This window comes from Dryobates pubescens, chromosome 19, assembly GCF_014839835.1.
Source record: "Dryobates pubescens isolate bDryPub1 chromosome 19, bDryPub1.pri, whole genome shotgun sequence".
NCBI lineage: Eukaryota > Metazoa > Chordata > Aves > Piciformes > Picidae > Dryobates > Dryobates pubescens.
This window is the reverse complement of record NC_071630.1, coordinates 4,943,566-4,970,171: the sequence shown is the minus strand read 5'-3', so window position 1 is coordinate 4,970,171 and position 26,606 is coordinate 4,943,566. Positions and strand designations below refer to the sequence as shown.

Below are 26,606 nucleotides of genomic sequence, written 5' to 3'. Positions count from 1 at the left end.
ATTTCAGTGGTTGTTGCAATATCTGCAGGAATGCTCTGTTTATCGAAATCAGAAGTTGCCTTGTTCTGTTCTTGCTGTCTGCTACCAATACCCAGTTTCAACTGGTCAAACCATAAATGATAAGGATTATGATTTCAGTTCCAAAATACAGTCCCCATTTCTGGTGTAAAGCAGCCATGTGTATAGCTCTAGAAGTCAAAGTCAAGGAATAATAAAAAATGGCATGTGAAGGCTTGGAAACTCCTAGAGAGCCAGGCACTCAGTTCCTTTATTTGCCCCCCTTTCCCAGGAATCATAGAATGGCTTAGATAGGAAGGGACTACAGAGATCATCTACTTCCGCCTTCCTGCTATGGGCAGGGACACCTCTCAGCTAGACTTGGTTGCCCAAAGCCTCATCCAACCCGGTCTTAAACACCTCCAGAATATTCCAGATAAATCCTTCTTTCCTCTTGGCCCATATTTTATTCAAGTTTTTCCTCTTGCAAAATTGTCTGTCCTTTTCTTCTCAATCCCTTCTTTGCACTGGGACCCTTTATACCCCCCTGACGCCAGCCAGAGATTCCCCATTCTTGCCCTGAGAAATCTCATGTATCTCACTGTCTAGCAGTGGGAGAAGAATTGCCACTGTCAGCTCTTGAAGTTACACTGAAATCATGAGAATCTCAGCGTGCAGTCATCACATTTGGGTGTTTGCAAAGAAAAGCTTTGGAATGTAAAAATTTGAAAATTCTCCTGTCAATCAACAAGTCACTTTTCAAATGCTGCTGCCACCCAACTGCTTTGCAGCGTTCAGAGCTGGCAGCAGACCTCCCTGTTTGTGCTTCCCTTGTGAAGGGCTTTTGTGCAGTTTCTGGGTTCATTCTAAATGGCTTCGCTGCACACATACAGAACAGAGGTCACCTTAGCAGAGCTGCCACTTGGAAAGTGACAGCATCAGTAATGGCAATGTAAGAGGAGAGATGAGCTGCCTGCATAAACAAGATACTCTTTCGAGAGCCTGAGGTGTAGGCAAGCTCTGGAGTGATGAATGTTTTAACATTTAATCTACTCCTACCTATTGTGCTTCAGAGGCTCTGGAGTGAGCAGTCTGTACCCAAACTGATTGTATTGCTGCCATGTTTCTGATAGCAGGCAGTGACACATCAGACACACTCATAGGCATTAAGGAAGGCACATGACACCTCGTTCAGATCTGTCTCAGCATTGCTGAAGATGTTCAGCAAAGATAATTGCCAAGCTGCTTAAGCAAGTACACTTAGAGTGCCATTTAGCCATTCACCCTGGAAACAAGTAACTGTTCTTTCATTTTACATCTACAATGCAGCTCTGCCCCTCTGCAGTGACACAACCATGTGTACCAACAGCATTATCCTTAAGTGACGCCATCTCCTTCTCTGAACACCTCCCAGGGATTCCAGATCTATATGATAGAGACAACTTGCCTCAGAGTTCCAAAAATCCAGCTTCCTCAGATCTGCAAAGCTTAAAATGCTCTACTTCTATTTGACACTGGAAGTGTTCAAGGCCAGGCTGGACATGACCTTGAGCAACCTGGTCTAGTGGAATGTGTCCCTGATGAACTGAATGATCTTTAAGGGCCCTTCCACCCCAAGCCATTCTATGATTCCATGATTCCACCTTACTTGGAGTTTTCTAACAGTTAGTGGCTAGTTCCTGTACAGCAATTTAGAATCATAGACTGGTTTGGGTTGGAAGAGACATTAAATATCACCTAGTTCCAAGCCCCCTGCCATAAGCAGGGACACCTTCCACTAGTCCAGGTTGCTCAAGCCCTCATCCACCCTGGCCTTGAACACATCTAGGTAGGGGGCATCCACAACCTCCCTGGGCAACCTGTTTCAGTGTCTCACCACCCTCACTGTAAGGAATTTCTTCATAATCTCCAATCTAAGTCTCCCCTCCTCCAGCCTCAATCCATTGCCCCTCATCCTATCACTACAAGCCTTTGTAAAAAGTCCCATAGAAAATGCCTCTGCCATTTCTTTCTTTTCACTGCTAAGTTGGTATTTTTTGTACTTTTTCCCATGGTCTAGAACAGTTTCCTAGACTATTTGCATCTAACTCTGTCTACATCTGGTTTCCTGGTCTCCAAACCCAGCACAAAGCCTCTCAAGAAGAAGAACCAAAGCATCACAACTTCTCACATCTCCTTTGTCCTGCTGAGCAGCAAAGTGTTTGGAACCAACAGCAGCACTGATGTGCTGCTTGCGACCCTTGAGTCACCCTGAGAACCTGTGTGCAGGCTGCTTGGCCAGGGACACACCTGCAGAGTTGCTGCCCATGTCAGGCCTGAGCAGGGACCTGGGCAGATCACAGCAGTTTAACAGCAAGAAATGGAGAAGCTGAGTTGTCAAGGACTGAAGACCGAGTGATTGCAGAACTACTCTGTGGACACCTTCACATCCCTTACTGAGTGATAGCATCAGTGACTCTCTAAGGTTTTATAGCTGAATCCTATGGAAAGCTCCTGAAAAAAGGAAATTAGTTCTTAACCAGGCAATAACATAACATAACATAACATAACATAACATAACATAACATAACATAACATAACATAACATAACATAACATAACATAACATAACAATTGATTTTTTTTCTTCCATTTTCTTGATTGCACAACAGCAGAATCCCTGTTTCTGTGTACTGTTGTCCTTGTGAAAATCAGTGTATTTGGGAATTGTAGCCTTGACAGACAGCATTTCCTCAGATCTAATGAAATGACTACCAAGGAACCATTTTTCTTGCCACAAAGATGTCTTAAAGCATTTCACAGCTGCAGATTTGGTAGCTCCTTGCAGCCTCTTCATGGATTCAGTAGGGTGCAGGCAGCTATTGGATCATGCCAGATAACTCCACAGGGCAGCTCCTTTCTCTGGAGTGTGCTGTGTTCTGCCCCCTAATATAACAACACTTTTATTTTTGTCTTTTTAAAACCTTTTTTCCCCCCTTTTTCTTTTCTTTAGACTTACAAAGAAAAAAATAATCACATTGTGAATTTCTCCTCAGCTGTGATTTTTACCTTAAAAGTTGCACAAGTATTTTTATTTTCCTTGATGAGGATGTTCCCCATCTCATCCCAGCACGGATTCTGAAGGTTTAATTACAAATGAGATGGAAACAGTTTTCATAGCTGGAGAGAGTGTTGAAGAGAGGCAGTGATGTTTCATAAAACATAGAAGTGAGCCGGACAGTTCCTACTGCAACCTGCACAAGACTGTGCCCTGCTGCTCTTCCTCCCTTTGGGATGTAGAAAGGGAAAATGCCTCCTCTTCCTCAATTTGAACCCCATGCCACCTGGACAGTCTTGGCTCCTCTCTAAATCCTGAGACTGAAGTTATCTCTGTTCTACATTTGCTTCTCCTGTGCTGAGTTAGTGAATAAAGGAAGGAGCAGGAGCAAGAAGCCGACAGCAGCAAAGCTGTGAGCAGGAGGAAGGCTCTCCCTGTCCTGCGGGAATTGCTGTGGCTGCTCTGTATCTTTAAGGGGCTGACCCTATCCCACGCTGAGCCGTTATAAAGGCAGGTAAGCAGCAGAGCCCTGTCGGAGCTGAGAGCAAGGCAGGGTGCAGCTCTCCTCTCATGACTGGCTACCACAGTTGGGGATATGGGCAGGATGACGGTAGGTTCCAGCAGTTCCGTGCTGCATCTCTCTGTCTTCTCCCACTCCTTTTCTTTCTAGAGCTGTTGCCTGAGCCCTGCAGAGCTGCCTGCGTTAGGATGTCTGCAAGCATCAAGTATATACAGCAGGTAATTAACGGCTTGATTGATAATCAATAGCACAGAGAAAGTGTCACCAGAAGATGCACAAACTTACGCCTGCTGCTGCTGCCTGTCAGTGCTGTGCTCAATGCTCCTTGGCTGAGGGAAGCAGAGCTGAGTGGCTTTTTGTTTTTAATTTCCTGGGCTGCAGATATTATAGATAGGTCCCACTCCAAAAAGCTGTTATGAAAAGAACTGTCTGTCTGTCTCTCCAGAAGCAATTCTTTCATGTAAAGAAGCTTTAGTAAAGCAGCAGCAGCAGATCTTCTGATCCTGTGCAGCTGCTGCAATATGATATCCAGGCTTCCATGGAAGTGAAGGTCTGTGTTCTGTTTTTCTGGACCATCAATAAATTGTGCAGATCAGTATCAGAGCTCTCATGCAGAACCATTTATGCTTTCTGATGTGACAGTTTTTCTTTTAGTCATCTTGCTTTGCTTCCCACCTCCAAGATTATGTCACAAAGTAAGAGGATACATGCAGCTATTGGAGGATTCCTACAACACTGTTTTACAGCACTGGTGCCCTTTGCAGAGGGTGGATGAGTGACTGATGTGGTCCAAGGAGACCACCTTCTGCAGAGCTTTCAGGAGACTCTCTCTCCTGCCAGCAATTATTTTAGCTGCTGAGTGTCCTGCAAGAGTCTTTGCCATAACCTTCAGGAGGCAGTCTATCTCTTAACAGCAACTATTTTAGTTTCTGGGAGTCCAAAAGCAAGACTGAGGGCTAAGAGGAGCTGGTTGGCACTAGTTCTGTGTCTGGGAAGATGGGCAGTAGTCATCAACCTCAGGTATGCTCTTACAAAGCTTCTTAGAGATAAATGATATTGCCTGGACTTGTGTAACAGCATTTAAATCCTAAATCTGCTTTATAGGCAAGCTGAGAAAAGAAACTATTTTGTAAGTTTAACATCTCAGAAGATGCCCAAGACAAAGGAGTACAACAGATCAATGGCTTTGTTGCATAATCTCAAGGAGGGGAAAACACTTGTGCCTGATGAAAAAAGTTTCCCCTTGTGAAATTGTGTGAGAATGCTGCAATTAAAAATGTGCTTCTTGAGAGTCTGAAATTGTTGCTGTTAATAGGTAATTAATGTACCAGCAGAAGAACTTAATTGCTTCTTGCACTGCCATACAGAAGAAGGAAAAAAATATCTTCAGAATAAGGAATTTTTGGCTGCAGAAGCAGGTTTTGTTAAACAGGGGAAGAATGTTCCAGCTCTGGCAGCAGAGAGCTGTTATTAAATTGCTCTTTCTTCCTACTCTTTTGGGGTCAGAAAGTCCAAAAGTGTTCATTATCACACTGTACCCTTCAGCTGGAGTAGAGAGATGCCATAGTGGACATGAGTGAAGAATGAAGCTGCCTCAAAGATTTACTGCAGGCAGAAAATGGTTTTAAAAATAACTGCATAGTCAGTAGCTAAGAGATTGAGTCATCTGCATCTAATTTGAATCACTGGAGCTTTTAATTCTTCCTGGGATAGATGGTGTAAATGCAGTTCCTTTGGAGGAGTGCAGGCAAGTGTGTTTACACCTGCACCCACCTTGGAAGATCTTCAGATACCTTGCCTGCTTTGCCTCGCCAGCTGCCTCTGAGCACTAGATCTGAGGCTCTGCTGGAAGGTGGCCAGTCTGATGGGGATGTGGATGTGGATGATAGGCAACCTATAGCAGAGGTCTTACCATGGTCACATAGGCCTGCCAGCCATAGAACAACCTTTGCCACAAGGAAGAAGAGCTGTAGTTGTCAGAGACTCATCTCTAAAGGCAATAGAGGGCCCAATATGCTGGGTTGACCCTCACCATAGGGAAGTCTGTAGTCTTCCTGGAGCCCCAGTCAGGGATATCACTAGGAAACAACCCAGTCTGGTGTGGTTGTCAGACTACTACCCACTACTGAGCTTCCAGACAGTGGGAAGGAAACTGCATCCTGTTGTCTGAGGGGAATGGAGAGAGACTACAAGGCCTTGGGACTGTTGGTGAAAGTCTGGGGCACAAGTTGTTTTCTCTTCCCCCTTCCAGTTGCAGACAATGACATGGGCTGGAATAGAAGGATCCAGTCCTTAAATACCTGGCTCTGAGACTGGTGCTTCAGGCAGGGCTTTGGGTTCTTTGATCATGGCTGGTTTTGTAAGACACCAGACGTGATGGTAATGTGGGAAACGCTGATCTGGCAGGGAGAAAAGGGTTCTAGGACAAGAATTAGCAGGGCTTATTCACAGAGCTTTAAACCAGGTTCAAAGGGGATGGGGTTGTAGCTGGGTTTGCACAAGTGGGGCAGTGTTCTAGTGTTAATGGAGAGCAGAAGGCCTCCCACCCCTCACCAGCTTAGAATTCAAATCAACTTCTCAGATCCCAGCCTTTCAAGTCACTCCTGCTCAGCCAGCTTCACTACAAGCCTCCTGAAAACCTGTAGTGATTATTTTGTGTATAGCCGGGAAAAAAATAATGGTGCTTTCCTTTTTTCCTTGTGAAGGACCTTCAGAGTGGCACAAAACCTATCCTATTGCCCAAGGGAACCGCCAGTCACCCATTGATATAGTTTCTGCAAGAGCAGTGTACGACCCTAGTCTGAAGCCACTTGTCATCTCCTATGAATCGTGTACATCACTCAGCATCTCCAACAATGGCCATTCAGTTATGGTTGAGTTTGAAGATACTGATGACAAGACAGGTGAGAGTGACACTCAGCCAGCAAACTTGGAGTACTGTTTTGGGACTTTGATAAAATTGTTCAGCTTGAAAAGACCTCTAAGATGGAGTCCAACCAGCAACCCAACACCATTAAATCATGTCCCCAGGTGCCATGTCCACATGTTTCTAGAACACCTCCAGGGATGGTAATTCCTCCCCATCCCTGGGCAGCCTGTTCCAATCCCTGATCACTCTAGGAAAAATTTGTTTTCTGCAAATCTCCAACCTAAGCCTCCCCTAGCACAACTTCAGGCCATTCCCTCTTTGTACCACCTGATACTAGGGAGAGGAGACCAACCCCCACCTCACTCCAACCTCCTTTCAGGGAGTTGTAGAGAGCAATGAGATCTCCCCTCAGCCTCCTCCAGACCCCCTGAGAACACTTAGAATAAACAGTGAAGCACATCCTGTAGGGTATGTTTTACATGATGCTTAGAACAAGAACAGAGCTCTTTATTTTGTACTCTGGAGGCTCCTGTTTCTCATCTTCACTTAAGTCTCTCTAGCAAGTAATAACACACAGCAGGAAAGTGCTTCTGCATTAGGAAAGGCTTTTCCGTCAGGAAGATCAGAAGTTTGTAGTCCTTCCCCTTTTAAATGGGGATTGTCAGCTGGCTATGCAGGGAGCCCATGCCTCTCTCCAACACTCCTAGGCCCCATCTAGCATGCACAGTAGGTATGAACACTCCTCACTGCCCTGTTTCCATCATCATCCAAATCAAAGATGCTAGCACACATGCCAACTGGCTCACTGCCCAGTTTCCATCCACAGGGATAGGGAAGAGAAGAGGATTAGCAGAGATCAAGGTATACAGTGTAGTCATCATAATCATAGTCACCACACCAAGTTGTATCTGGAGCACTCACTATTACCTTCAAGTGTTTTCCTCTTTCCTACCTGCCTCCTAGCAGTTCAGTTACTCCAGCTAATTCTGAGGTGGCTGCAACTTGTGGCTGTTGGACTCTCTGCAGATGTATAATGTTCTTGGCTCTTGGCAGAGAGTAGAGATGCTCTAAGTGATTGATTACTTCTGATAATTCAACTTCTATGGCAGACCTTGCTTTTACATCTTGAGGGCAGGGAAGAGCATTCAAATGGAGATGATAAAGTAGCTGGTAAATGGAAAGAGTGCATTTCAAAAAAAAAACCATTCTGAGCAGTTCTTGAACCCATCAGCTGATTTTTGTCTTCTGTTTGGGTGTGTTTATTGATTCTAGCTAAAGAGGATATTGGATATGAGATACTTGGAACAAGTTACTTTGTGAAGTGACTTGTCTGTGCCAGCAACCCTTTGAAATAAGGGCTGGGGCTTAAAATGCCAACCAACCATTTTGTTTAAAGAATTTATCTTCTGGCGTGACTCCAAGGAAATGCACAACTGACTGGCCAAGTTTACAGCATTTGAGAGGATGACCAGATGTGCATTTCCCAAAATGTTACAGCACAGCCCCAATAAGCATGTCACCCTACAAGGAATTTGTTAAATACAGCTGGAAGTATTATCTTGGCTTGTGCACTGCTTTTATAGAGTCACAGAAACGTTTGGGTTGGAAAAGATCTCTAAGATCACTGAGTCTGTCAACCTAACACCACCATGGCCATTAAACCATATCCCCAGGTGCCACATTCCCAGGTTTCCTGAACACCTCCAGGGATGACTCCACCCCCTCCCTGGGCAGCCTGTTCCAATCCCTGACCACTCCTGCAGCTAAGAAATTTTTCCTCATCTCCAACCTAACCCTTCCCTGGCACAATTTCAGGCCATTTCCTCTTGTCCTATTACCTGATCCTAGGGAGAAGAGACCAACCCCCACCTCATTACTGTGCCAGCAGTGCTTAGCTGTTACTGCAGAAGGCAAGATAAGAAGCCAGAATGTTTGAGCTTTTCCCCTTTTTGTTTTTTAATGCCCAGCCATCAGTGGTGGTCCCTTTGAGAATCCCTTTCGGCTGAAGCAGTTCCACTTTCACTGGGGGACAAAGCACAGCCAGGGTTCGGAGCACACAGTGGATGGCAAACCCTTTCCTTGTGAGGTAAGGTCTTGGCTTTGCAGATGGGATTGATTTACGCAAATGCTGTTGGCAAATGACTTTGCAGTGAGGACTGCATGTCCCTCAGCACTCTGATTGCTTCCTCACCTTGGTTAGGTCAGCACAGACGTCAATGAGAGTTAAGTGATCATGCTGGTGCTGTCTGTAGTTTAAAATTGGTTTCATCCAGGGGCTCTTGAGAATGTTCCACAAAGCTAGGACAAGGTCCAGGCCCTTCTCAGCAGAATCCATCCCAAATACTGCAGTAGGGTAGTATCTTGGATCCTACCAGTGAATCCTCAGAGAGCAGAGGGATGGGGAATGCGGTATGTGGTCACTTCACATGTAGGCTCTGCTGCTCCTCCCCCAAGGGAGGAGTCCTTACACTCTTTCCCTACTCTAGCATGGGGTTCCTCCCATGGACTGCAGTTCCCCATGAAAGACCCTAATGGGAGTCCATCCCACAGGGTGCAGTTCTTCACAAACTGTTCCAGCCTGGGTCCCTTCCATGGGGTGTAGTCCTTCAGGAACAGAGTACCCCACTGTGGGTCCCTATGGGGTCACTACTCCTGCCAGCAAACTTGCTCTAGGATGGGTTCTTTTTTCTTCAGGGGGCCAGGGCCTGCTCCAGCACAAGCTTTCCTTCACCTGCTGCAGCATGAGGTCCTTCCTCTTCTTAGGAAGAAACTCTTTACTGAGAGGGTGGTGAGACACTGGAGCAGGTTGCCCACAAGTTGTGGACACTTCATTCCTGAAGGTGTTTAAGACCAGGCTGGAAGAGGTTTTGAGCAGCCTAGTCTTAGTGGGAGGTGTCCCTGCCCAAGGCAGAGGGGTTGGAGCTGTATGATCTTTAAGCTCCCTTCCAACTCAAACCATTGTATGACTTAGTACCTGTTCACATGCCACAGCCTATCTTCACAGCTACCATCACTGTCATTTCTCTTTAAAGCTCCACTTAGTTCACTGGAATGCCAGGAAATATGCAACATTTGGAGAAGCAGCAGCAGCTCCAGATGGCTTGGCAGTAGTTGGTGTTTTCTTGGAGGTAAGAATCACAAAAATAGCTGTGTTTACATGATGAAAAGCATGATGCTGTCAAGTGTTTGAGAAGCAAGCCACATATTTAAGTACTGCTTGAGGCAAACAGATAAGTTTCACAGCAGTTACTGCTTCCAAAAAGTCATTTTAAGCAGGAATGTTGAGATTCAGGTAAGAAAACAACAGCTATAATTGCAGTTATGCTGGTCTCACCTGTCTGTTCCATTATTTCAGATTGGGAAAGAACATGCCAATATGAACAGACTGACTGATGCTTTGTACATGGTAAAATTCAAAGTAAGTTTGAGGCTTTTTACATTTAATTGTTTCTGGGATGTCCTTTAAAACTCAACTTGTGTACATTTTAAGACAAAAATGGAAAACCACCCACCATGAATCCCCCCATCATTAGAACGTTCCTCGAGCTGGCTTCTGCTCTTCCCCTCAAATTCATCTTAGAACAGAATCATAGAATAGAATGGGTTGGGTTGAAAGGGACCTTAAAGATCATCTAGATTCAACTCTTCTGCCATGGACAGGGACACCTTCCACTAGAGCAGGTTGCTCTAAGTTCCATCCAACTTTGCCTTGAACACTTCCAGGGATGGGGCATCCACAACCTCTGGGCAACCTTGCCACATTTTTTGCCTAATCTCAGATGCCTTCCAAGACTATGCTGACCCCACTGGTGCTTCAGAGGTTCTACCTTTCCCAGAGTATCTGAAAACAAAAGCTCCATGACCCTTCAGGCTCAGCTCTTACACTGAGCAAAACAACCCTTTTCTGTAGAGCCTAGCCTTGAACAAGTCAAAGCAGCAGGCACCACACTTGCCATACTACTCTTGGATAACAACTGTTACAAGGCAGTTAAACCTTTTTAGACTTTTCCTTCCCTCTTTAATGTTAGCTTTTTTTCTTTTTTCCCCTTTTCTAAACAGTGTTCTTGTCCTTAAATATCAAATGTTAAATTTCAGGCATCTTTTCTTTTCTAGGGGACAAAAGCACAATTTAGAAGCTTCAACCCCAAATGTCTCCTGCCTTTGAATCTAGATTATTGGACATACCTTGGCTCTTTGACAACGCCACCCCTTAATGAGAGTGTGACATGGGTAGTACTGAAAGAACCCATCAGAATTTCTGAGAAACAGGTAAACTTGTGATATTCAGTTCCTGCAGGATTCAGCATGGATAAACAGGCAGTGGCTGTTTTAAAATGAGGCTAAGTTAAAAGACCATTAGCCTGTGAATAATCCATTTGTTCAATACTCAGGGCTTCTGTTTTTCTCTGTCAATATTCTCTAGGATCTTTGCTTGAACCTGTTCTATTAACAAGTTTAAATAGACCTAATCCTTTAGTCCTTTTAAAAAATAATGAAAACGGATTGCCCCTGAGCAGTGAATTATTTCACCTGAATTTACAGCTGGAGAAATTCCGCATGCTCCTCTTCACCACTGAGGAAGACCAAAGGATCCACATGGTGAATAATTTTCGTCCTCCTCAGCCTCTTAAAGGGAGAGTGGTTCGAGCTTCCTTCAAGGCCTGAAGAAAGCTGAGAGTGGCCCTGAGCTTCCACATCTGAGACACTCGAAATAGAAAGTCTGGTCTTCAGATCACTCACGGAACACACAAGATAGCCATTCCATGAGTGCTCTACTTGGAGGGGGACAATCTGCTGATTTATTTGAATTGCTCATTCTTTGGAGAAATGTGGATCTTTTTAACTGAACTTTTTAACATAAGGGAGAGTTGAGTAAACCAGAGTATTCTCCAAGACCTGATACTCTGAAAATTGAGATAAAATTAAAATCCCACTTAATATAAAATGGGAAATTATGTAATGATCTACTAGTACTGATGGCCACAGCTTCCAATTGTCTTATTTAACTCAGGATGAAACAGTAGCCAAGAAATTTGGACAAATTGGACTCTTCCTTGCTGACTGTTGTGGTTTAAACCATGCCATGTTGTTGCTCTCTTGCTCTCCCTCACCCTGTGAAGTTGAGAGAGAGAACAGGAAGGTCTGAGGTAAGGAGACTCATAGGTTGAGATAAAAACAATTTAGTAATTGAAATAAAATGTAATTATAATTAATAGTAATAATGGAATATACAAATGAGTGCTGCACAAAGCAATTGCTCAGCGCCTGACTGAGGCCTAGCCTATTCCTGGTTAACGGTCCCAGAGGAGAAAAAGCCAGAAATGAGAATCCTGGAGCAGATACCCAGCTTTCCAGCCAACCCTCAGCTGTGTACTGGCATGATGTTGTATGGTATAGAATATTCTACTGGGGAATTGGGCTGTTGCTCTGGTCACGCTCCCTCCCAGCTCCTTGTGCAACTGCACTCTAGCAAGACATAGGAAGTTGAGAAGTCCCTGATCTGTTAGCAACAACTAAAAGCCATCAGTGTATTATCACCATTCTTCCCATACCACATCCCACACTGAGCCCAAAACACAGTGCTATTCTAGCTGCTAAGAAGAAAAAATTAGCTCAATCCCAGCTGAAAGCAGGACACTGATCTTTTGTTAGCATTTGCTGAGCCTTGTTTGACGCAGAGATTGCTTACACTGGATCCTTGCTGTCAATGCACAAAGTGCACAAACAGCACCAGAAAAAGTTTTTGCCTGAAGTACGTAAGAACAGATATATATGTTAAATTTCCTGTTCTAAGATGCTGGTTTGTACTAATTGAAAGTAAGTGTAAATGCTGTTTAGAAACAGGCCATTCTACTGCAGAGTTGTCCAGGGACCTATTCTTTTAGCCCATGCAGCACACAAACTGTAAGGCTCTTGGCAGTTCTGTTGGGAAGAGCATCCCCAGCAACCCCAGGTATGTGTTTTGTGGTTCTCAGTTGTTCAGATCCTACCTCAGTTAAATGATTTGCTCTGCACTATAAGCTCCTTTGACCTAAAGTAGGTACCTTGTCTACTTTAGGGACCTAGCTGATGTGGGTAAACCTTGACTGCACTGAATGTGCATCACTGCACAAATCATCCCCTCCCTAGGGCAGTCTGACAGCGATGCTCCCTGCAGATGCAGGCCTGAGTCCTTTTACCTCTTCAGAAGAAAGTTGCTTTAGAAAAACCATGTGTTAGTGTGACTGCTTCAGCAGCTCTGACTTGTCTCCAGTACTAAACACAGTGATGTTATCTGCAACTACCCACAGTATTTCAGTTGCTTTAATTCTGGGCTTCAAATGTTTTGCTTCATTGGTGTACTTCAGGTACAGACTGGTGATGCTGATCAGTTTTTTTGCCAGCTCGGACAGAAATCAAAGATGTGCAACATAAAGGAAAGCAGAGGGGGAAAGGAGAACATCAGCTAAGGTGGGCTGCTCTGCTTTTCCAGAAAGGCAGAAGGCTGGATTAGATGATCTCTAAGGTCCCTTCCAACCTAAGCCATTCTATGAAAGACACTAGATGTGAAGCACAGGACAAGGAATGGCAGAGTAGAATTCTAGAGCTAACTCTCCAATTGTTTTCCTGGTACACTGACCTAAAGCTTCTTGTTCTTCTGTTTCCCCCTACATAAAGTGAGGGTAACCCTGACCTACCTCACGGGGATGTTGTGAGGGCTAATTCAACATTGTTTTAGATGGAACATTCTTCTTCTACAGAAAAACTAAAGGAAACAGAAAATCACTACAGAATGCAATGTTTTAGCTCTTAGGAATGTAACTTTGTTAGTGACTCAAACTGGTCTTGCAAAACCAACCTATTTAATGCATCTGAATTTCTTTAACCAATTAAAGAAGGCTTTAAATCAAGTGTGGATCTTTCTTATCTCTCTCTTTGGAATAGACATACCTCTCTCTGCTTACAACACTGGTGTTCTTGGACAGTCATTAACAGAAATGCTGTTTGTTATCTTCAACTGACCCATCTATTCCAGATCAAGGAATGCTTGATTGTTTACCTTCAGTCTCACAGAACACTTGCTTATGCTACTGTAGAGTAATCTAGGTACAAAGAAGAGTTTCTGGTAGTTGTTTGGGGTTTGGGTTTTTGCAGTGGCTTCCCCCCACCCTCCCACCTCAGTTCTAAAAAGCTCATTTCTGTTTTTCCCCAGCTCTAACCACTTTTTAATAATAACAACAAAGTCTTCAGCCAGAGAATGTGTCCATTCTGTGACCTTGAACACAGCCCATAAGCTTCTTTAAGGGTGGTTTACTCACAAACAAGAGCAGGCTAATGTTTAGCTCACAAGGTTATTGTAAAGGCTTAGCTATTATAAAGAGCTTTACCTGCTGAATCCCCCAAGGTGTTCAGTTTACAAGAGAAACTCAGAAGCTCTCTTGCTCTGCACACAAATGTTACTCAGCAGACTGTCCTGTCAAGGTCATTCTAATTCTTAAGCATGTGTCCTTATTTTCTACCAAGTCTGTGGAACAAAAAGAGCAGACTGAGGGGGAATCTCAACAATGCTGATCAATACCTAAAGGATGGGTGTCAGTAGGATGAGACCAGTCTGTTTTCAGTGATGATCCATGACAGGACAGGGGCAACAGGCACAAACTTGAACATAGGAAGTTCCAGCTCAACATGAGGAAGAACTTCTTTAGTTTAAGGATGATGAAGCACTGGAGCAGGCTGCTCAGAGAGGTGGTGGAGTGTCCATCTCTGGGTACATTCCAAACCCACATGGATGTGCTCCTGTGTAACCTTCTCTAGGTGACTCTGCCTTGGCAGGGGCTTGGACTCGATCTCCAGAGGTCCTTTCAAACCACTACCATCCTGTGTTTCTGTGAATCTAACAGCTCCAGCAAGACTTAGCTTAACTCACAGTCATATCACAGTCGTCATGAGAGAACAGGAGGCCTCGGCTTTAGGGCAGCAGCTGAAATGGCACAGCTGTAAAAGTTGGACTAAATATGCCATCTAGTGGCACTCTGCTTCCAGTTCTTACCACAATTAATTAATTGCCACGATGCTTAACACAACTTTTAAAGGCAAATTCATTCACAGTATGCTACCTGAGAAAACATGCCTCTGACCATCACTATTTTTAAAGGTATGGGTGAGTGTAATAGAAGTGCCTGTGCTAGCTCTGCATACACAGTCCTTCAAACTCCTTTATCAGATAAAATTTGATCCTACGAAAGATACAATATATCAGTTCCATGTCTCTTGTTCCTCTTCTCACTGATAGTGTGCAGAAGATGTCTCCATTCTATCTTTAACGTTTTTACTTTCATAGGTATAGCTCAGGTTTAACTTGGATTATGTTGGGGGTTTTTCCCTTCCAAAACCAGTTTATTTTTTAGTTTTAGGTAGTTTCAGTGATCTAGCTGATATGATCTAGCAGTGCTTTATAATGATAAATTTCATAATGAGTTTAAATCCACCCAAATATAGTTAGCAGGGGGAAAGTGTTGCAAGGTACCCTGTTATCAGATGGTGCTTTTGGTGGCATTCAAAGGTCAAAAAGATAAAAAAGGGAGCATTTCAGGGATAAAAAAAGGAGCATTTCAAGGGTAAATAGAAAAGAGATAAGCCTGAAAAACTGAGATGTTATACTTCAGGTTAGCTGGCTTCTCTGAATATTTGATATCTGAATATCTGTTATCTGGAGCCCCTATTACAAGAGGGATATGGACGTGCTGGAACGTGTCCAGAGAAGGGCCACGAGGATGATCAGAGGGCTGGAGCACCTCTCCTATGAGGACAGACTGAAGGAGTTGGGGCTGTTCAGCCTGGAGAAGAGAAGGCTCCGAGGTGACCTCATTGTGGCTTTCCAGTATCTGAAGGGGGCCTACAAGAAGGCCGGGGAGGGACTTCTCAGGATATCAGGTAGTGATAGGACTAGGGGGGATGAAATGAAGCTGGAGGTGGGGAGATTCAGGCTGGACGTGAGGAGGAAGTTCTTCACCATGAGTGGTGAAGCCCTGGAATTGGTTGTCTAGGGAGGTGGTTGAAGCCCCATCCCTGGAGGTGTTTAAGACCAGGCTGGATGAGGCTCTGGTCAGCCTGATCTAGTGTGGGGTGTCCCTGCCCATGGCAGGGGGGTTGGAACTAGATGATCCTAGTGCTCCCTTCCAACCCTGACTGATACTATGATACTATGATAATTCTTTCTGCATGCAAACCTGACCATTTAATAATGACACTGAGTATCAAAGCTTGTTGCTCCACACCACCTCTAAGTGGGGGTCTCAAGTTTTTTCCTCACTTACCTTCAGGAAACTACAACACAGCACTGAAACACGACCGACTTGAACAGAACTATTCCCAGTTTGCCTGGCATAAGGCAGAGAATATTTATACCTCTGATGTTCCATTTGCATGGCTACTTGCATGACATTTCAATTTTAGTACATATTCAGCCCTTCACTCCAGGCTGTGACCAGTAATGCAAACCCTCATAGTTGTTTATTTCACATGACTACAGGGGAATATTCAGTGCAGAAATTCAGAGTCAGCTCAGCCTGTTCATCTGCTGGAGGGGAAGGTGGAAGGAAGAGGAAAGGAATATAACTACACTTGTTCACATGACTTCACTCCAAGCCAGAAGACTTTCCTGCACTTGTAACCTGTCCCCAAGAAATCTAAAGTGGTATAGAGCCTTAACTGAGCAGGTATTTCAGTTTAACTTGAAACAGTTTGTAAGCAATGCCCGTTAAAAATTATCTACCTGTATTTCAGACTCAGTGACAGCAACTAGAGAGGCCTTTGCTCCAGTTCAACTGCAGTACCTAAAACTGTGTCATCAGTTTAACCCCTGCAACTTCATGTCTAGACACACTGCTCAGCTTCAGTTTAAGTAAGTTGGAGAGCTGGGATGGCATTTTCCCTGCAGTTCTTCGCATTTACCTCTGTTGATTGATGTTTCTTGCAGCTTGTTTGCTTCACTAGCATTTGAGTATTTGCTTGAGGTTATATGTCAACAACTGGAATTTTCTGTAACCAAACTAGGAAAATTGCTCTAACAGGCCTAGAGGAAACTTACTTCTCCCAGTCTCATTCTTTGCTTGTAAGAGGAGATCTCTGCATCTAAGGTGCTATCTTGCCTTTTGAGAAAATTCCAAGTGTGATATGCAGCTAGAGAAATATGTGATACCACTCACAGGGTAAAACACATACAGCAAACTACAGCTGACACTGTTAAAGTCTCCCTTTTTGTGCAAGGCAAGTCCAGCCCAATCTGTATTCACCAAGATGGACCAGAGAGTCAACTTGTTCAGTTCACACTTGTCAGATAAATAAAACAATGATAAATTTAAGATTTTTTTAAAATGTGTGCTAAAATAATGTCCTGACATTTTTCTTTAAGGTAACCTCCTTTTTTTTTTCTTTCTTTCTTTCCTTTTTTTTTGTCTTCCATTTGACACAAAACTGTGTTTAAATATATTAATAAATCCAAGAAACTAACTGAAAGCTGAGACTCACTAAGATGAATGCTCATCCTTCCACTCGAGGTAACCTGGGAACACACTTGTCTCATCTGGGATACCTGCAACACATTATTGCAAAGAAAAATGCACCAGTATACAAAAATAATAAATAAAACACAAAAAACCTCCCAGGAGAGTAACAAATGCACTGGCAATATCAAAGTCTTGTGATTTGAGAGCCTCTGTTTTTGCAGAATCACTACTGTGGGTCAAAGCAAGGACTGCTTAGTAACCCACTTGTGATGCACAACTACTTATTAACCACCATGCACTTTGGGCTCATTCCTTGCCTTGTTACACAGCATAAAACCACTCAGGAGATATTTTAACCAAGACAAGCAGGCATGTGAATAAAAAAAAAACAAAACCCCAGGGGACAGAAAAATGAGTCCTTAGTTTTTCATAATTTATTTGACCGCTCCTTTTCAAAAGGGCTACAAATACGATTTGGGAACTAGAACATCTCTCTGACAAGGGAAGACTGAGAGACTTGGAGGTTTTTAGTCTGGAAAAGAGTGGGGGAAGCTCATCAATGCTGATCAGTAATACAAGGGTGGGTGTGAGGAGGATGGGACCAGGTATTTTTTCAGGGGTGCCCAGTGCCAGGATGGGCACAAACTTGAACCTAAGTTCCATCTAATCATGAGGAGAAACTTAATTTAAGGGTGACAGAGCACTGGAGCAGGCTGCCCAGAGAGGTGGTGGAGTCTCCATCTCTGGAGACATTCCAAACCCACCTGGACGTGCTCCTGTGTGACCTCCCCTCGGTGACCCTGCCTTGGCACGGGGGTAGATCTCCAGAGATCCCTTCCAACCCGTACCATTCTGTGATTCTGTGACTTTGAGCCTCACCAGCTGGTGGCCTCGGCACGGAAGCCTGTGGAACTGTATTGTTAACACCCAAACAAAAATGCAAGGCCCTCCCTCAGGAGAAAAGAGTGTTTTGAACTTTATGAATGGGGAAAAAATTACCTGCTGATTTTTCCCCCTCCAACAGATCTCCACGCCTTGCTTTTATCGTTCACGTTATTTCCCGCTTAATGACAGGCAGGAAAGCGAGAAGCTCAGCGCCCTCACCAGCGCTGTGAGGCAACCGAGAGAGGGTGGCGGGGGTGGCGGGGGTGGCGGAGGCACCGGGAGCCGCCAGGGCCCGCCCCCGGGATCTGCTCAGCGATGAGCCCGGCGGCAACTGCGCAGCGAGCCTCAGCTCGCTTGCGGGCAGAGGACCTGCTGCGGGCACAGGCAGGCGCTGATACGAAGATGGCGGGCAGGAAGCCCGACACGGCCCCACGCTCCACTCCCGCCCCTTCGTGTCCTGACGGGAACCCGTGGGCCGCCCCGCGGCGCGGCTAGCAGGCGGGGCGGGGCGGGGCGCCGAGGGCGGCTCTTCAGGCAGCGGCGCGGGTTGGGCGGCGGAGCTGTCAGTCAGCGGCCACCGCCCGCGCTTGCTGGCCAGTGCGGAACCTGCGGGTGGCGGGAGGTGCGTGGCGGCTGCTGCGGCTGAGGGGTGCCCGGGACCCGCCTGAGAGAGGAGAGGACGGGACAGGACAGGGCAGGACAGGACGACAGAGTACAACCCAAGCGTTACCGCCGCTGCTAAGGAGACGCTTCAGCTGCCTCCGGGTGAGCAGCGCCGGGGAGCGCCGCGCCGCAGGGGCTCTCTTGGGCGGTGACTGTCGGCCTTTCCGCTGTGGCAGCGGCTGAGCCGGGCCGGGGGCGATGTCATAGGGGCAGAAAGAGTAGAGCCCGCCCTGACGTGACGAGCCTGCTGAAGAGGCAGCCTTCCCGGCAGTGGGAGGATGGAGCCCTGAGGGCAGGAAGGACGCGGGGCGGCTCCGAGAGGAAAGGCCCACAGGGGTGCGTGAAGGGTAGGGGCCGGGAGCTGGGCAAGTGGGAGCTTGTGTGGGGAGTGTGTGAGACAGGGGATGTGATGGGGGGGGTGATGGGTGTGTGTGTGTGATTGGGGGGGTGATGGGGGTATAATGGGGGTCTGTACAGGCTGTGTGTGTGATGGGGAGGTGTGAGGCAGGCAGGGTGTGGGGTCATTGTGGGCCATGCCGGGTAGGGGCGGTGTGTATGGGCAGTGTTGGAAGCATGAGTCAGGGGAAGGTGAGGATGTAGAGAGCTGTACTTGGGGGGTGTCTGTATAATGAAATGTAATAGATATCTGCTATTTTATTGGAAAAAAAGTGGGTGCTTTCTTCTGTGAGTGCTTCTCCCAGTAGCCCAGCAGCCAGGGGGCTGTGCTGCGGGGGCAGTCGGGGTTTCAGTGACTACAGTGATCCACCTGAGGAGGAAGTGTCTCCTTTGGTGCTGAAGGGGTAGGTGAGCTCTCCTCCCACGTGGAGAACATGAGGTTTATATAATTGGTGCTTACATAATGGGCTTGAGCACATTGCTTTTATTAGCATTGCTACCGGATTTTAATGGGGCTTGTGGTGGATGTGAGTGGGTGTCCTGGGCAGAACCTGCACACTGCTACTGGGTAGGAACCTGAGGATGTGAAAATGGTTCTGACTGGCAGTGAGTAGGGCAGGTTCAGAAATGCACTCCAGGACTAATTGATGCTACCTGACCTTAGGCAAACACAAATAGCCTGAGGCAACTGCAGTTAAGGAAAAAGACCACCTCCTTGCTGTGTCTGCCAGCTAGATGGTGTAAACAGGGTAATTTTCTTTAGAGCACTGTTAATGTCAGCTTTTTGAGTCAAGAACATGAAAGTTGTCATTGTTTTATGTGGCACAGAAGGGCAGGAAGAGAAAGAAGGCAAACAGTATGGAAAATGTCCTGGGAAGGGTTGGCAAACATGAAGGCTTGGCTTGCACTGTTGGTGCTTTTTGGGTTTAGCTGATGCTGGAGTTACCAGTATCAGCTGCCTTCCTATCAGCCTTACTGTGGTTGTGTTCTCTCTGCAGTACAACAAATGGTGTCAGTTGTGTTGGGAGGTGTCAGTGTCCCAGGAGACTGCAGGTGAACCTAGAGCAATGAGGTGGCCTTGCCTTTTCCACCTGCTCTCCTGGCATCAGCAGCAAAACTGTTCTGTCTTTGCTGGCTCTCATAGGATGCCCAGAATTAGCATGGTGGGGTCTTTGCTGGAGTGGCTTGTCTACTCTTTTCTGCTGTGAAGCATGGGCAGTGCACTCCAGAAGCGTTTTGTGACACACTGCTTTTGTCATCCAAATGGGATTTCAGTACAGTCTTTGGGTTGTATCAGTAGGTCTTTTGTTCTTTGTCTTGCCTTAAGGAGCAAAAACATGCCTAGAAAAGAGACAACAGTTTTTCTGATGAGTTAACTGAAGAGGGACAGTCCTATTTTACCCAGGGAGGTGGTGGAGACACTATCCCTGGAGGTTTTCAGGAAAATGAGTAGATGTAGCACTGTGGGACATGGTCATGGAGGTGTTGGGTAGAAAGTTGGACTTGATGACCTTGGAGATCTTTTCCAACCTCAAGGATTCTATCCTAAAGTTATAACTAAGTGATGGAAATGGTATCACTTTTAAGATGCTCCTCTGTAGTGATCTTTCTTGAGATAGAAGTTTTGAATGTTTCTGTGAGCTCTCGACTTGCTCTTGTGTAGCTGTAGAGAAGGCTTCCTGTTAGCCTTCTGAATTTCCTATTCTTGTATTCCAGGCCATAAGAACATTCTGTGTGACTGAAGGAAGGTGCTCACACTTGTGGAGCTGCTTATGATGTCAAGAACTGTGTCATCCTGGATCTTAAGCTCAGCAAGAAACAGCGTTGTTTTACAGGGGAAAGGACGTTTGTACTCCATCTGTGTCCCAAATAGAAACCAGATAAAATGGAAGCTGCTTCTCTCCAAAACTCGTCTCTGCCCTGCCGGAAGCTGCATCTCCAACGATACTTTCCCCTTAAAGAAAGCTTTCCGGCACACTTCCACCGAAGAAGAGCATTTCTCTTTCCAGCTGTCTCCATCACAAATCAATGACATACTCAGGGCGGGTGAATTATCCCATAAGATACTGGATCTGGATGGTAAAAATGCAAACTCAGTGTTGAGGTTTGAAAGTAACCAGCTGGCATCCAACAGCCCCATCGAGGACCGCCGAAGCGCAGCCACTTGCGTGCAGACGAGAGGGATGATGTTTGGCGTATTCGATGGCCACGCGGGCTCGGCCTGTGCTCAGGCAGTCAGCGAGAGGCTGCTCCACTACATAGCAGTTTCCCTCATGTCTCGGCAAACCTTGGAGGAGATTGAGCTGGCTGTGGAGGGCATGAAGCCAGTTCTGCCCATTCTGCATTGGCACAAGCACCCAAATGATGTTGAGTATCGGGAAATCACTTCCCAGTACTTTGAGAACCTCCGGGTGTACTGGCAGCATTTGCTGGACCTAGACAGCGAGCCGGGGTTTAGTTTAGAAGAAGCCATGATATGTGCTTTTAAGAGGCTGGACTCAGACATATCACTGGAAGTTCAGGCTCCCCAGGAAAATGAGTTGATGAGAAATGTTGCTCTCCAGGTAGCTTTCTCTGGTGCGACAGCCTGTGTAGCTCACGTTGACGGTGTCCACCTGCATGTCGCAAACACTGGCGACTGCAGAGCGATTCTGGGGGTTCATGAAGAAGATGGAACGTGGTCCACTCTGCCTCTAACCAGAGACCACAATGCCTTTGATGAATTTGAAATTAGGAGACTGAAGAGAGAACATCCTAGATCTGAGGAGAAAACCCTGTTTGTGAATGACAGGTTGCTGGGGATTCTCATGCCCTCCAGAGCTTTTGGAGATGTGCAATTGAAGTGGAGTAAAGAGTTGCAACATAGCATTCTGGAGAACAGCTGCGATGTGGAAGCTTTAAATATTTACCAGTACGTTCCTCCAAATTACTACACACCCCCTTATTTAACTGCAGAGCCTGAAGTCACATACCACAAATTAAGAAGCAAGGACAAGTTCCTAGTTATTGCTTCAGATGGACTGTGGGAGATGCTAAGTAATGAGAAGGTTGTAGACCTTGTTGCTGGACACCTTACAGAGCTTAAAGTTCAGAAACCACAGTTGGCTTTTGAGAAACCAGTTAATTTGGGTTATATGCACAGCTTGTTACTCCAGAGGAAAAACAGAAGCGCTACCTCACTGGACCAGAACATAGCCACTCATTTAATAAGGCATGCAATTGGGAGCAACGAGTATGGTGAGGTGGACCCAGAGAAACTTGCTGCAATGCTGACGCTGCCTGAAGACCTTGCCAGGATGTACAGAGATGATATCACAGTGACTGTAGTGTATTTTAATTCTGAAAGCATTGAAAATTACTATGGGAACAATAATAAATGTAAATAGAGCATTGCACTGCTGCTGTCCTCAACACTGAAACCATCACTGGTTTGCTCTGAGAGTCAAGCTGCTGCCAGTGTATTGGTCTGGAAGTTCCTGAATTTTTTTGTTACTTACTAATCTTGAAAATCTAGAAGCACGTTTTGGTGAAAGTTTTCTGGGTTTCCAGGTCTGTACAAGCTGAAGAAAAATGTTTTGATACAAGTTCCCTGAAATGTGACTGAGCTAAGATTGCTGAGCTAGTTCTGATTCCATGGGACCTGCTGCTAAAAAGTTCCAGATGAGCAAACAAGACAAATTTCAGCAAGATTGGTACAAGTGAATAGAGAGGTGGATAATCCTTGTAGCTGCATGGAGTGTAAGAAAGTCTCTGTTCTTGGGGGGGGGAGGGAAGGAGGGGGGGAAGCAGCCTATTGAAGCACTGTAATTGAATTAAATAAAGAAAATATCCAACCTTCCCCTGCCCTTGGCAGACAATTTTTTAACTGATTTTTTTTTTTTTGTTTCAAATAGGAAGCAAAATCATGTCACTTTCATGGCTCTCCAGGACGTGTTTTGGTGGTTTAAAGGTTGAAGGTGATCTAAGGTTGAAAGTTGAACTTGATAATAGAATCCTAGGATGATTTGGGTTGGAAGGGACCTGCAAAGGTCATCCTGTCCAACTCCCCTGTAGACAGCAGAGACATCCTCCACTAGATCAGATTGTCCAGAGCCTCGTTGAGCCTGACCTTGAATATCTCCAGGGATGGGGCCTCAACGACCTCCCTGGGCAACAGCTTTGGGGAAAAGGACTCTGGGGGTCCTGGTGGACAGAGGGGTGATCATGATCCAACAATGTGCCCTCATGGCTGAGAAGGCCAGTGGCATCCTGAGATGTATTAGAAGTGGGGTGGTCAAGCGCGGTTCTCCTCCCTATTTACTCTGTCCTTGTGAGGCTGCATCTGGAATATTGTGTCCAGTTCTGGGCCCCTCAGGTCAGGAAGGACTCAGGGAACTGCTGGAAAGAGTCTGGCAGTGGAACATACTCTGTGTAAGGACAGACTGAGGGACCTGGGGCTCTTGAGCTTGGAGCAGAGGAGCCTGAGAGGTGAACTCATTGCTGTTGATAAAGATGTGCAGGGCAGTGTGGAGAGGACAGAGCCAGGCTCTGCTCAGGGATGTCCAGTGCTAGGCCAAGGGGCAATGGGGGCAAGATGGAGTAGAGGTTGTGCCACAGGAACAGAAGGGAAACTTTTTCACTGCAAGTGTGCTGGAGCCCTGGAGCAGGCTGCCCAGAGAGGTTGTGGAGTCTCCTTCTCTGGAGACCTTCCAAACCCACCTGGATGTGTTCCTGTGTGACCTGCTATAGATGATCCTGCTCTTGCAGGGGGTTTGGACTGGATGATCTTTGGAGGTCTCTTCCAACCTCTAACATGCTGTGTTTTTCTGTGATTCCTCCTGTTTGTTGGCCATGCTGTTTGCATTGGTGTGGATGCACTTGAGCTGAGCTATCAATTTGTTGGGGTTTTTCCCCTCTGAATTTCACTTAGAAATTATACCCTTCCACAGTTTGGCAGATTAAAAAAGCACTTCAGTTTTTCTTAAGAAGGTGAGATCTCAAGCCATAAACTGATAGTAGGTGTGGATTTGGGACTTTTTGTGTACTTTTTCTTCAGAGAAAAATTCAGTGCTTTTTTTCAGTCATTTAAATAACCTCTTTTGAAGAGTGATTAAGGGGGAGCTAGAACTGTTAAGCATTCATGCTTTTGGCTCTTCAAGGCTGACTTCAGTAATATGACTGTGGTCCCTGGAAGAATCCTTAAAAGCCCTCTGTTCTGGAAAGGTCATATGCTCTCAAGCTGTTGGGTTTTTCATCCTGGAGGCAGGTGGCCCTGCTCAAGATAAAATGAACAGGTCTGTTGCCCTTGATTCAACCAAATGGGTCTGCCTGAAGAAATCTAACACTTGGATCTTGGTGGCAGGGAGTGCAGGAAGAGTTTAGGTATGCTAATGTTAGGGGTTGGAAGAGACCTCAAAAGATCATCCAGTCCAACCCCCTTCCAGAGCAGGATCATGTAGGGCGGGTCACACAGGAACACATCCAGGGGGGTTTGGAATGTCTCCAGGGGTGGAGACTCTACAACCTTACAGAGGTTGCTGAAATTCTGGTTGTTTGGGTCCAACTCACTTTCAAGTATGTCCTCATTCTCGAGGCTGGCACTGTGAAGACTGAGATTTCATTTGCCAGAAAAAGGCCAACAGTGAAGGTCAGGCCCTGTGTTAACTTCTGGAGGGGTCTTGCACTGAGAATTGAAAGCAGGACTGTGCACAGCTTGTGATATTGTCAGATCCCAGCTGGCCTCACTGGTGGTGTCTGCACTTCACTGCCACAGGCTTCATACTTCAGTAGGAAGTAGAAAAGGATGAGCCCAAGGCAGGTGTTTCTCTTGTGCTATCAAAGCATTTTGTAACATGGGAAAAAAATAAGTTTGTTCATCTTTATGTCTGTTGTTGAGAGGTTAACCTTCAAAGAAGTGTTATTGTCCAATGAAACCCCTGAAATTTTACTACAGCTCTGTCTTTGCCCTACAGAACTGGTTCAAACTGCTCCTGTCAGCTCTCTGCACTTGGCAGTCAGGTAAGAGTCTTATTTCTTACTGCATTTGTTGCTGCTCTGGGACTTTGCAGCCATTAATCTCGATTACAGCACCAAGCCAACAAGTGGTGGGTGTCTGCTCGAGGCCTTCTTTGAGCCTGTGCTGTCAGAGATGCTCAGAATGCTCTCACTGAAGCTCTGTAACAACTTGGAAGGAGAAAGATGAAAGGGAGCCAAGCAGTTTTGGAAAGGAAGTATAATTATGGAGTTTTTTTGGGTTAAGCAAACAGCTGAGCATTTGTCTTTTGTGAGAGAGAATAAAAGTCCAGGGTTTGCCTTCTGGTAAGCTTTTTGAAATCAAAAAGTGCAGAGGGGAAAAATGTGGTCAATAAGCAACACTTGCAAGGGTCCTGGAGCCCTGGGCAGCAGATAAATGAATCATAAAGCATACTGATCACGACTCCCTGGTAGCATTTTGGATTTGTTCTAGAGTGGGTTGGTTAGTTCAGCCTGAGTTTCTGCTTCTCTCCAATCAGTCAGGAGAGGTGGAAATAGTTCTCCCTGCCTCTAGGGTACTGAGGTGCATTAGAAACCAGCAGCTTGCTGTCAGCTCAGGGAGGTTCTGGCCTCTGCTGGTGGAGCCATTGACACGGTCCTTTTGTGTTCAGCGTGCTTTGCTTCCTGCTCTCTGAAATGGTCTTTGTTGCGCCTAGGTTGCTCTTGCATCACTGCTTCATGCTCCAGTGTCTCGGGGTGGTTTTCCTGCACAAACAAGGTCCCCATTTCTGTGCGTTGCTTTCATTTTGCACTTGCAGAGCCGAGGTTGGCCAGTAGATGTCAGCTGAGTTTTGCAGGAGAGCTGTGGGAGAGCTTCGCTGTTACCCGCCTGTCTTTAACGAATTGCAGGTGCTGTTGAAACTTGGAGAGAACTCCCACCAATCACCTAAACAAGTCTTAAAAATACTACATGATTTATTAGTACTTCCAACTGGGTGTTCTGAGCAAGACTTTGATTAACCTTAACTTGTTAAACCCAAGTTTTAATGGCTCAAGTACCTTAAGTGGATGCATTTTCTGCTAGGTACAAAACTATGAAAGTGTAGCCAAGAGGCACCCGTCTGAGTGAGCTTCCTGAAGAATCTTCAGTTGCACGAGTAAAAAAGATGCATCCTAAGCCGAGTAAGTCTTTGCTCAACCATTACTGCAGTGTCCAGTCGCTGTAGTCATGCAGCTCAGAAGCTGCAGGTGGCCACAGCTGCCTGGTGGCTACGCTATGGGTTAGGTAAAACTCTTTCATTTGGACAAACTTCTAGTCTGGCAATGACTCTGAAATGTTCCTGGAGGAGATGGACATGTACTGTTCAGCCTAGGTGTTCACAGAGATAGCTTGGTGCAGCCTTGTTGCCAACTGGGATTCTGGAGTAAGGTGAGGGTTTGAGAAACAGATGAGACTTTGATTTGCTTAATGGTGGAGGTTGTGGAGATTTTTTTGGCTCCTTCTGCTCCTCCCCCCCTGCCCTTTACCTGTAGTTCTTTTTTCTGCACGTAGATGAGTAAAGGATACAATAAAGCTGCAGTGTTTGGGTTACAGACTTGATCTTCCATGGACACACACACTTGGGTCAGGTTCTGATCACAAACCCATTTGGATATATTTGCTAATCAGATCTTCGCTCTGCTTTCTCTCTCAAAAGTTAAATGCAGTCATTTGTCTACGTGTTCAGAGAAACTGCAACATGATTCAAATCTTCCAGAGTTTGGGCTCATGTTGTATCATCTGGGGTTAAATAAAAGTTAC

General features: G+C 45.7%; 2 protein-coding genes across 5 annotated transcripts; both read left to right on the top strand.

Moving 5' to 3' along the window:
• The first annotated feature begins 3,219 nt into the window (after nt 1-3,219).
• Nucleotides 3,220-16,095, top strand: CA7 (carbonic anhydrase 7). 2 transcript variants are annotated; one of them, XM_009901129.2, is made up of 7 exons: nt 3,220-3,643; nt 6,259-6,456; nt 8,390-8,508; nt 9,455-9,550; nt 9,778-9,840; nt 10,536-10,691; nt 10,965-12,169. In XM_009901129.2, exons 1-7 carry the CDS (start codon nt 3,604-3,606, stop codon nt 11,085-11,087), a joined length of 795 nt encoding a protein of 264 aa, XP_009899431.1. In that variant the 5' UTR covers nt 3,220-3,603; the 3' UTR covers nt 11,088-12,169. The 2 variants fall into 2 exon arrangements, with proteins under 2 accessions (XP_009899431.1, XP_054026025.1); XM_054170050.1 differs by lacking the exons at nt 10,536-10,691; nt 10,965-12,169 and adding an exon at nt 15,934-16,095.
• Nucleotides 16,096-18,287: 2,192 nt separating this feature from the next.
• Nucleotides 18,288-22,613, top strand: PDP2 (pyruvate dehydrogenase phosphatase catalytic subunit 2). 3 transcript variants are annotated; one of them, XM_054170191.1, is made up of 2 exons: nt 18,288-18,559; nt 20,570-22,613. In XM_054170191.1, the coding sequence occupies exon 2, from the start codon at nt 20,626-20,628 to the stop codon at nt 22,237-22,239; it is 1,614 nt and encodes a 537-aa protein (XP_054026166.1). In that variant the 5' UTR covers nt 18,288-18,559; nt 20,570-20,625; the 3' UTR covers nt 22,240-22,613. The 3 variants fall into 3 exon arrangements, with proteins under 3 accessions (XP_054026166.1, XP_054026168.1, XP_054026167.1); XM_054170193.1 differs by lacking the exon at nt 18,288-18,559 and adding an exon at nt 18,723-18,793; XM_054170192.1 differs by lacking the exon at nt 18,288-18,559 and adding an exon at nt 19,641-19,906.
• Nucleotides 22,614-26,606: the final 3,993 nt, after the last annotated feature.

Coding starts and splice junctions, on each gene's coding strand:
- CA7 (XM_009901129.2), top strand. CDS start 3,604: ATGACTGGCTACCACAGTTGGGGATATGGGCAGGATGACG. Junction 6,457..8,389: donor AGATACTGATGACAAGACAG/GTGAGAGTGACA, acceptor TTTAATGCCCAG/CCATCAGTGGTGGTCCCTTT. Junction 9,551..9,777: donor TAGTTGGTGTTTTCTTGGAG/GTAAGAATCACA, acceptor CCATTATTTCAG/ATTGGGAAAGAACATGCCAA.
- PDP2 (XM_054170191.1), top strand. CDS start 20,626: ATGATGTCAAGAACTGTGTCATCCTGGATCTTAAGCTCAGCAAGAAAC.